The sequence below is a fragment of the Microtus ochrogaster genome, chromosome 7, assembly GCF_000317375.1.
Source record: "Microtus ochrogaster isolate Prairie Vole_2 chromosome 7, MicOch1.0, whole genome shotgun sequence".
NCBI lineage: Eukaryota > Metazoa > Chordata > Mammalia > Rodentia > Cricetidae > Microtus > Microtus ochrogaster.
The window spans coordinates 41,748,803-41,760,082 of NC_022014.1; the positions used below are offsets into that span (position 1 = coordinate 41,748,803).

Consider the following 11,280-nt stretch of genomic DNA (forward strand, 5'->3'; position numbering starts at 1 on the left):
TTTCTGCTTGAATCCTCTTGTTCTACAGAACCTGAATGGCTCCATCTGGAAGTTTACTTACAATGAGAGGGAAGTTCAGAAGTTCCCTCTAATGGACAAGCATGAGAAAAAGAAAAGGCGATGCGAAGAGGGGGGAGTAAGGGAGGGGAGGAGGGGGAAGAGAGGAGAAGAGCGAGAGTGCACGCAAGGTATCATTTTATCATCACTTTCTTGAAGCCTATTTACCCTTCAAGACCCTGAGCCCCTTAGGGGAGAATCAATGTTGGTTATGTTTTCTTTCCTCCGGTTCCTATTGCAATGCTCCGTAATGGCAAATGGATTTCATCTCTGGAGCGAACTCTGACCAATTTGCAGTAGTAGCTTGGAATGCTGAGGTGAGAGGGAGTTTGAGGTCATGCTGGAAAGAGTGTGACTAGCCGCAGCTGTCTGCCTGGTGTGGAAGGGGCCTGATGGGACACGGACGGCAGGGAAGGCAACGATGGGCGCTTTGAGTGACTGAACGCATCTCTATGGATGTTCCCGGCTTCCCAAACAGTTCATATTACCACTTTACCCTCGGGCTCTGAGAAGACAGCAGTCATCTCCCTCCTCCCAGTAGAGGTATTTACCCAGAGGAGGAGGTGTCTATCAGTAGCCTCTGTTCAGGAAGAGAGCTGAAAGCCAACCACACGCCAGCATCAACACCCATGTCTCTTCTCGTGGTGTTGAAGATGGAGGAGCCCAAGCAGGTTGTCATATCAACCAGAGAACTGTTAACATCTGCTCTCATCCAGGGTCACGGTGTGGGTGTGTTGGGTGAGCAGTGTGGCTATTTCCTCTGAATTGAGACAGTCCTTTCTTGGTGGAGAAGAGACACTCATAAGACAGGAAACAAAGGAGCCTCTGAAGGTTCAGGAAAGTGCTGATACTAAGAGAATGTCTGCAGGCCCTTCCCAAGGTTAGCAAAGCTGAAAGCAGTTGTTGGAGAAGGAGACTCTATTAGGAGTCAAGCTGCTTGCAGAGCCTGCCTGGAGCCCCAGGGAGGCAGCTTTAATGCTGCGATGGGCTTTTTGGTGATGTAGCTGACATTGAGCATCCCGGTGCTCCTGTAAGTAACCCCTTACTCATACTCCTGGAAGTAACCCCATTCTGTGCACAGTAGCTCACTAAGCTAGACTCAGAAGGCAGCGTTATACTGATCTGTCATTGGTGCCCTATCAGGAGCTCTATCTATGTTCCTTTTTGTTGCTCCAGGAAGGGCAGAATATGAAAGCTCTCCTCTCCAAGCTCAGAAAATGGGCACACGCAATGCGGTTAAGGTAGATGGAGGATGCTGATGCTGTGAACTTACCCTCTCACACAGCTCCTTACCTATCCATCACTAACATCTCATCCACCTTCCAATGCCCACTCAAGCCTCCCTTTGTCTGAAGTCCCACTATCCACAGTCACAGTGTCTGTGTTATTTTATCCTGAATCAGACTCCACCTCCATAATGGCATGTATTCCCTGGGCTCTTTCACCTTTGCAACAAAAAAGGAAAAGGTCACTGACTCTGAAACCCCCCAATCCCCACAAATTGCCTTCGGAGACTAACTTGGGCTCTTTGCATACCATGCAAAGAATCTCCATTATTTTCAGGATCAGCATCTGTAATGTGGGATTGTTATATCGATGACAACATCTGGGCCGAGTCAGTGGCAGGGCTGCTCTGGAATAGCCTTTGCTCACCCCATTGCCAGCCACCCTTTCTTCATTTCTATAATAAGGCAATGAGCAGGTGTTATACATCTTTTGTGTCCTTTACTGTTTCTTACAGGGTGGATGGTAGACATTAGAATAACACAATCCTGGACACTAAAGGGAATCAATCAGTGTGTGAGCGCTGGCTTGTGCACAGCAAATCATCTGATTACAACAGCGCATGAACGATAGGGCATAAAGAGAGCTTGGCTAAACCTTATATAGACAGCTTTATACTAAAAACCAAAACAGATTAATTCTCAGTTCTGGATAATAGATGGTGGGTAGGAATGTATGCCCAGCATTGCTTTGCACATTAATTTTTAAAAAGGAGATAGAAAAGCTGTTTTTTTGTCTACCTTCTGAAATGCATTCTGAAGGGTGAGCAGCATGAATCTGTGCACTTTGAGTCTGAAGCTTTGAAGGGACGCATGAAGCTTATACAGCAGCTAAGAGGCCTCTGTCTGCGGCCAGCACCCAAAGCCTTGTTAGAACACCCTTGGGAATCCCAAGCCGGTCTACAATAGGAGTCCTACTGTGGCAGAGATGTTGTCCTCCTCCTGACTGTGACTTAGTTTATTGTCCCCTTTATGCTGTGTGACTGAGCCCTGGGCTCTGCTCCTTGATGTTAGGGATGTTTGTATGTGGACTTGGTAGCACAGAGTGCGGGGATGTGCCCTCTCTGGAGACCAGTTCACATTCTAGCGGTGGCTGACTCTCCACATGGGCAGTGTTTCTTGAGAGGTCCATGAGGCTTACAGAGACCATGTTTCCGGGAGCCAGTGGGTTAAGAAAGAGAATCGGGCTGACAGGGAAGGGACCCATCTTGACGTCATTCCCCATCCCTTTCCTATTAATCTAGGCTACATAGACTTGGGTTTCATCTTTCAATAAAACAATTTAAATTTTATTATGTATGTTAATTATCTATAATTATGTTCTCAGCACATTCCACACACGTATGTAGTATATGTGGACCATAGTGACCCCTTGCCCTTTCTCCTATCTTCTCCACTCACATGAATTCCCTTCCACATCTCAACCAGGTCCCTCTTCTGCTTTCTTATTTTTTTTTTTTTACCTTTGATGCTCCAAAGGGTTTCCTAAGGGTTGCTAACAGGACCAAGGGGTAAGGGGCTGTTGGCAGGATCCTGGGCACCTTGCCAGTGGCTATACCACTGAAAGCAATGTCTGGTCCTAGCTGAGCATAAATCCTCAGGGAGGGCAAGGTCCCTCCTCTATGACTGGAGGTTGACGGATCCAGTCTTGTGCAGATCTTTCTCTGCCTTTTACACTTTTAAAAAGATGGGACGTCCATATTTTAATATGAAATTTCACCCTTTTCCACGACAGTCTGTTCTGCTCTGCTGGTCATATTGACCCCTTCCACAGCATGTGATTGACGTCGAGTTGAGGCCCATCTGGAGAGCTGCTAGAGACCTGGGAGGGGAAGTTTGCTAATGTGTCCCCTCCATACCCACCATTTTCTCGGCCCAGAAAGTGCCACCCTCTGCCCTTCTTGTCCTCCCTCCTTCTCCTCCACACTCTCTGAGAAGCCAACCCCAGGTCTCCCTGTTCCTCTAACACTCCTTAGAAATCTCTGCTAAGGCACGTACAGCATTACATTTTAATTTTCTCTTACAGGACAGTGTGCCTCACTGGGGATAAAGTCCTCCAGGGCAGAGAACGTGTCTTAGCTTTGTCTGCATTTCTGGTACTTAACGTGATGCCTGGGTTTGGTTAAGGGCTCAGAAATGCTTACTGAAGAAATGGAAGACTTTTTAGATAAAAGACTTGCTTAAGCTGTGCTGCCCATACTAAGTAGCACAGTCTTCTGGGTCTGCTGTCAAATATTCTGGTTTTGGAAGAAGAGAAGCCATTCTGAGCCTTGCTTTAAACCAGCCCTCGGGTGGATGCTGTGTGCTCTGAGGTCCAGAAACCTTTTGACTGAACCGCAGAATACAAAAAGCTGGGTCTTTGTTTTCTGACTTTTGTTTCTTGGTCCTTATAGTCCCTACAAATGGCATAGGGCTTGAGATGAAGTAGGAATTGTATGTGTGTGTGTGTGTGTGTGTGTGTGTGTGTGTGTGTGTGTGAGAGAGAGAGAGAGAGAGAGAGAGAGAGAGAGAGAGAGAGAGAGAAGAATGGATGGAATAACGAATGAAGGAATACATGAAAGCTTAATATGGGGTTGTAATAGTGCTCCTCAGAGCACTAACTAACTGGAGTTCCATGTAGCATGTCACATGTTCCCTTATCTTCTCTTACCACACGAAGCCAGGTGGATAAGCAGCCTGTAAACAGTGCTTTACAGAGAGCTGGCCCTACCCTGTCTTTGTAGACTTAGAAGGAGACTCCCAGGCGTTTGGACTGATGATATAATCACCACCCCCAAATAATAGCAGGTGAGGAATGTCCTTACAAAGATACCAGACTCTCCCTTTGGCCAGCGGGAGACAGGATGTTTCTGCCAGTCTCTCCTCCATCCCTTGCCCTGTTTTCGGCATCCTCCCCTCAGGCTGCCTGTTGCTGAAACTTCTAGCAGGGACAGCTCATGTTTCCTCTCCTTTCCTCTCTCCACCCTCTGGTGGAGGGAAAACGAATAGCAAAATGCATCCAAAACAAAACCGAATGGTCAAATCGAAAGGATAAACACTTGCTCATTTTCTGAAGTGAACTGGGCGTTAGTTTGAGGTAATGGCTACTTCATATTTCAGAAAATACACAAAGTTAAACCTGAACAACATGCTTTACTTAGTTTTCCATGTCTGGTGAATTAACCCAATCCGCCAAGAACCACAATCTTTCTTTTGATTGTTGTTACTGTGTTCAAACTGGGAGAGATGTACAGATTCCCATACTGATGGGTCACACAAACATAGTCACAAAGGGTTCCACAGCCTCTTGTGAACGTAGCCGCTGCTACCTCAGCTCTCCCCCATTCCTTCTAGTCTTGGAACGAAAGAGCAGAAACTGAAGGTCTAAGCATAAATAGCTTTCCCCTTCTCGGATAACCTTCCTTTGTCTCCTTTGGGGGTATAATCTAATTAAGAACCAATGTTTTATCCTCTCTCTCTTTCCAATGTCCACCTTGGTTTGTAACTTGAAGAAACGCTGAAAGAACAGCCAGACACACAAAGCAGAAATGCGTACCAATCAGTGTGCTAGTATATAGCAGGCATCGAGTTCAAGACCTCAGATCCATATTGGGCAACCTTGCCTGTGTCATGATTTGACCTCCCCAATAACCAGCCAGCAGCTCTCTGCAAGATCAGGTCTTGGATTGTGAAGATAACAGACAAGAAACACCACCTCTTGCCTCGAGTATTTTCTCTTCATTGTGTCCTCCTTATCTTGTCTTGACACTGAGTGTCTTGACTTTTCAACCCTGTGAGTTGAGTACATGTGCCAGCTATTTATTCTCACTGCTTCTCTTGTCCTTGTTGGGCAGTGGAGCCCCTTTGAAATATGACCAAAGCAACAAATTTGGGGCCTCTTCTCTAAAGATATCCCCCTGCACACACACTGTGTGCTGCTACCAATGAAGGCCAGAGGAAGGTGTCAGATCCCCTATATCTGGAGTTACAGGTGTTTGGGAGCCCCTAGATGTAGGTTTTGGGAACTGAATTCGGGTCCTCTGCTAGAGTAGCTCATGCTCTTAACTGCTGAGCCATCCCTCCTGACTCAAAGGCATCTTCACACTTGCTTAAGCATAACAAGAGGTTTGGGTGGTATAGACACACTGATGCCCACTCAAACCTTCCCCTCATGACTTTCTCTAAGCCGTAAGAAAAGGAACTGAACACCTACTCTTCACTGTTCTTAATTCCTTTCTGGGATGTTTTCGCAGACTCAACGTTAGTTATTTTTCTTCCATATCATGAGTGTGATTGTTGATTTTGATAAGTTGACTGGTTGGCTTTGACAACAAGACTACCTAGGGCATTGGTGAGGCACACTTTTGGGAATGTCGGGGGGACATTAACTGAGTGGGGAAGACCCACCATGAAACAGGAAGCACTATCCATGGCCTGGGTAGTAGGCTAAATAAAAACAGAGAAAGAGAAAACCACTAGAACCCTAACATCCCCCTTTTCTCTGCTTCCTGATCTACTCAAACGTGAGCAAACAGCCTTAGGCTCCTGCCACACAGTCATCACCATCATGAGGGACTGTGACTTCAATCTATGGGCCCAAATAAAGCCTTCCCACTTCAAGCTGCTTCTTGTCAGGTAACTGATCAATCAACTAATACAACAAGTAACACACCAGAGAAGATCTTCTAGCCGAGCTTTACCAGGATACAGAGTCCTTACATTACCATTCATAGGGCCACTCCTACGCAAGGTCACAGCCCTAACTTGGGACTGGAGTTTATCTCTTAGAAGCTGTGTCAGGCCACTGCCTGATCAAATCAAAACACCCTCTGTCACCTCAGGAGGTTGTTAAGGATAGGTGGATCTCTCCGCTTATCCTACTCAGCAGAAATGTGGACCTGAGGGTAGAACAGGGTCACAGGACCACTGTTGACTGTTCCACTGACCTGGTGAAAGTTCCATAGCTACCCCACCTCTGGCTCCTGTCTCAGAGAGGATAGCAGCAGTTCTCTGCAACGCCCCATCAAGGATTAAAACAGAGAGTCCCCCAGAGTAGCTAGCTCCACGGGTCTGTCACCAGCAATCAAGGGATGACAAGTACCACCAACCATGCGCATGACGCATTTACCAAAACCCTCCGGTAAATCACAATTCCTGGAGTTCATATCAGCATTATCCTGTGTACAATCTTAGAGGCAGAGGAAATCCAGAATTCTTATATGGAGACTTCAAAGTCTCACCAGCAGCAACCACTGAGAGGCCTCCATAAGGGAATGTGGGGGAGAGATAAAAGACATATCCATGCCTTCCACCATCTGCAGCGCAGCAGTGGTCAGGAAGCCAACGGTGCCGGTGGCTCACAAAACCCATGGTTCCCACTCAGTCCAGTCTGGGCTCTGCAATGATTCCTCATTCTAGAAGCTTGTACTTTCTTACCACACATTTCCACTGGGGCTTAGTCCCCAGAGGGACAATGTCTCTGCTGTTTAATTTTTAGGCCTTTATCTGACACAGAGTGACAACCATGCCCCACCCCCCACACATCCAGATTTACTTGTTAGGTTCCTGTGTCAGTGGCATTTGCTCAACACATTTTACAATGCTGTTGTCCCAGATGTCCCCGCTGTAGCTCCCCCTTGTCATTCTGTGGAGGACCTGTGTTCTGTTTCATGTCCCAAGGTCATGACGAAAACCCTGTAGACTCTCAGATCCTTCTCCTCCTAACCCACAACCTGTCTCAATCAGGCATCCGCTTCGCACCTCTTTGGCAGTCACCTAGTCAGCACATCTCAGAAACCATTACCCACTTTGCCCAAAGAGAACACGCTTCAATCCACCCGTGCTTATCAAACATACATAGGCACACTTTTGTTCTCCTGACCGGTGGGCAGGAAATGGCTGAGGCCTTTTTTTAACCCCATTGTCTTCAAGTCAGAGCCGTTCCTTCCCCATCTCTCGGAAGCTGCCTGTTTGTGAAACTCCTCAATCGAGGGGGCCCAGTGGAGTAAGCCAGATGCAGTCAACCTGAGACCCCCACCAGACTGGCATTGAAAAACTCACTGATGGTGAAAAACACCCATTCCACAAAGTGCAGCAGGTTCAAAATATAGACTGCGGGAACCGCTTCAAAGGCTCTGGAAATTTCCCTTGAAGTGCCTTCTCTCACGAAGACAAATGAGGACTGGAGTCATTTTTGCAACAACAACACCACCTACCCACAGGCCCTCCTGTCAACGGGTCTAGAGAAGAAAGGCAGGGCAGAAATAGCAGCCGTTACTTACATCGGTAAGTCATCTCGAAGCTGTCACTGATGTTCACAATATCGATCTGGGGAAGCAGCTTGGGGGGCTCTGTGAGTTGGGACAAAGCGAACCTAAAAGCTGCATGTTCCTGTGATTGTTGGTTCGGAAATAATCCCCCTGTAAAGAAAGAAAAAGGCAATGTAGTAAGTGTGGGATAGAGTCAGGTCTCAATTGCCCATTCCAGAGGACCCAGACCTCTCCCGTGCAAAGCCAGAGCTATGGTCATAGCTCTCCCTGGTAAGGAATCCAGACTGGATGCTGAAGTTTACACTCTATGGATAAGCTTCTATGACAGGACCCCTAACACCCATCACTCTGCCCCAATGTTTAGCTGAGCACCCCTTGGCTCAGCAAACAGCTGAAAACACAGGAGACCTAGAGAATTTTACTTTTTCCTTTCTCATTTCTGCCAGATCTTCATGAGCCTGTGTTTACACACACACACACACACACACACACACACACACACACACACACACACACACACGCACATGTACACACCTTCCCTGCATTTATCTCTTCTTACTTGGATCCAATTTCTTATTCACAGAGGCTTCAGTTAAAGGAAGCATTGCAAAGTGACCGAAATCCAGGCCTGGGACCACCTGGGACCACCTGGGACCACCTGGGACCACCACTGTAACTATTTGCTCTGAGACGGCCAGATCTGCTTGCAATGATACTAGTCTGTTGCCTTCGAAGTTTATTGTTTATCTTCTCTGAGAACTCGGGGCTTTTGTCTTTCATTGCTCATGTTCCCAGAGACCTAGGAATGCCTGGTTACATAAGGGGTTGCCATTGTGCCAGATGTGGGGGTCTTAAAAGTATCAAGATGTGCCAACATCTTCTTCCAGTAAACAGTACAGGGAAGGTACCTGCCAGGGTTTTTGTTCCAAGACACAAGGGCACAGGGCTTTCCTTTGTAACACTATGGATACGCAAACAAATTGAAATACATTCCTGTAAATTAAAACCAGCTATTTCTGGGAGCTGGACTCCAACATATGTGTACACAGAAGTTTATCTCTGATTGGCCAAGAATTCACAGTTCCAGTAATGGTCTGCTAACTTCCTGTGCAGTGGATACATGATTGGCTTTAAGAACGAACTACGGAGCTGGAGGCTTGTGTTAGAGATCACGAAGGGAGGGCTGAAGACAGCCTCATGGGGGTGATAATTTCAGCATTTGTTCTACTGGTTGAAGTGTCTCCCTTGTGTTTGAAAAGAGCAACAATTACTGAGACCGAGCATGAAATAGCTTCAGGGATGTGTGGGCAAATGTGGGTGTGCCCACATAAACACCCCAAGCCCTTACACCACAATGATGGTGTAGACACACACCTGCAGAAGCCTGTCCACAGCTTCCTTGACGAGAGATTACAATTGGCAAAGTATAGACAGAAGGTTAGAACATAGACGAGAAAGGCCATAGGCTGGCACAGGTGACTTGGACACACACTCACAACCCCATTTTAAAGAGCAAAAACAAACTAGCAAAAAACTACAAAAGAATCACTCTTGCTGGGGATGCTCCACTCTCTCCTCCAAGGTGACCACACCCCACACTCTTCTGGTCCTGGTTTTCTACTCTTTCCAGTGAATGGAAGTAAGCAGGTGGGAGGTGGGAGGTGGGAGGGAGCAGCTACAGACTGGGCCGAAAGGGAAGTGTCTCCCGGAGGCAGCAAGTTTGCCTGTAAGGCAGGAGCTCATGCACACACATACACACTTCAGAATACAGCTTAACAGGTGTCAGGAAACAAAGCAAGTAACTCCATCGTCACCCCAACAGGACCAGGAGTCAGGAAGCTAGAGAGGCCCAAAGAGGCCATTAGCAACACACGTGGGCCCACTAGATCCCCCTCCCCCACAGTACCATTACCCCCACCCCCAAACACAAACAGTCTCACAAAAAGCAACTGCCGAGATGGAACTCTCTGTAGTAAGCCAGCCCCTGGTGCGGGGAGGACACAGAAAGCCAGTCAGCCAACATGTCTCAAAGCACAGCAGCTTGGCTGATGCTGGCTCACAAGGATGCTGAGCTGCTGGTCACCCTGACCCCAAGCCCTGGAACTGGTGCTGTTGCTTCCTTAGTCTGGTTTTGCCCCATGGTTGCCGGAATGGCAATACCTGTAAGCTCCCCCTAAACACATGTACAGCCATCAGATGAAGGGAAACAGGGGAAGGAAAAGCATGCAGTGTGTTGAAACCCACCTGCGGGTTGAGAGGGTGGAACCCAGGCATGGGGACCACTGCTGGGGGCGGTGACGGGGGGGGGGGGGTAGAGGAAGTGTGCTTAGAGCACTGGTGTTAGTGTCTGTGGACCCAGCACTAAAGAGGAAGGGGCAACGAGGGCGAGATAACAGACAGGCTAGGAAGTTCCAGGATCAGGGAATGGGGGATTTAGCTTAGCATGACAGAAGACAGAAGGAAAACAGCTATAGGGGTCCATAGAGCTCTGGCCACAGAGTGGGGCCTGGGACTTTTCTCCACAGAGACAACCTAGTACCCAGCACTCCTTCTCTGTGAGGGGTCTCTTTCCCCTCCCCCAGCCAAGACAGCACTTCATCCCCATCACTCAGGCTATATATGCACATTCAATATATAATTACAGCACACACACAACATCCACCAGGCTTATTTATATAAATCAACAAGAGCGGGCACCATCTGCCTCGCAAGAGTTAACTCCTTTAAACACTCGGAACCCTGTTGGAAGCACAGTCTGATTATATCTTTCCCTCTCCAGAACGGAGGCTCCTCCATTTCAGGCGCTCATGCTCGGGGTGCGCGGTGTCTGTGCACCTGTGTGTGCGCGCACACACGCGAGATAGAACACTTCCCTTGTGCCCCTCGCTGCATTGCTGCATCGGTAAGGAGGAGAACCCTTTCTCCCCCCTGGCGACCCAAGTCTTCCTCCCTCCTAGCCTGGTTTTTCCGATTGCCATGCTGCCAAGCACAACAGCTCCGACTGAGAATGGGTTCAGAAATCTCCCCTCAAAAAAAAAAAAAATCCCTAGCCAGATCCCCAAAGTCCCTCCCCAGCTACCCCCCCCCCTCACTCACCTATCTGGATATTGTTGGGGAAATTGGCACTCACAACCGCACCTAGAAAACCGGTGCAGAAAAAGGCAAAGATGTACGGCATATTCCTTTTTACATTGGCGAAAAAGAAGCCCTGGTCCAACCATAGATTTGGTCTTCCCTCCCCTTCCTTTGATTCTTCTTGCTGCTCTGCCGGCTCTTTTCCTCCTGCAGTTCCTTGCTTTCTTCTTTCCTTCCTCCCTTTCTTCTGTGAGGTTTCTCTTGTTTCTCTTGGAAGGGGAGCCAAGCAGTTAAACTGCAGCCTTAACACCGACTGACAGCCAGATTAACTGAGCTGGGAGCAGCCCGTCCTCATGCTTGGAGCGCTAGCTTGCTCCCCCTCTCCCTCTGCTCTCCTCCTCTTCTCTAGCAGCCAGCCTCCCTCACCCTCCCATTCTCTCTCTCTCTCTCTCTCTCTCTCTCTCTCTCTCTCTCTCTCTCACACACACACACACACACACACACAGGCTGCCAGGAGCCAGCTCAGAGTTTCTGTACTGGCCTCCCCTACCCACCACCCCTGCTTTCCTAACTGCACCTCACTTTTCCTTTCTGTGGATGCATAGGATGGAGGGAGA

At 48.1% G+C, this 11,280-nt stretch overlaps 1 protein-coding gene across 2 annotated transcripts in view; it reads right to left on the reverse strand.

The window, feature by feature from the left end:
* Positions 1–11,074, reverse strand: part of Gria1 (glutamate ionotropic receptor AMPA type subunit 1) — a 326,032-nt gene extending 314,958 nt beyond the window's left edge. Inside the window, exons 1-2 of one of the 2 annotated variants that reach the window (XM_005350036.3) lie at positions 10,685–11,074; positions 7,601–7,738 (exon numbers count right to left, since the gene is read on the reverse strand). In XM_005350036.3, the coding sequence (XP_005350093.1) occupies positions 7,601–7,738; positions 10,685–10,766 (220 nt within the window). In that variant the 5' untranslated portion in view covers positions 10,767–11,074. The remainder of the gene's footprint in view (positions 1–7,600; positions 7,739–10,684) is intronic. The other variant, XM_005350035.2, reaches the window with a different exon arrangement.
* Positions 11,075–11,280: the final 206 nt, after the last annotated feature.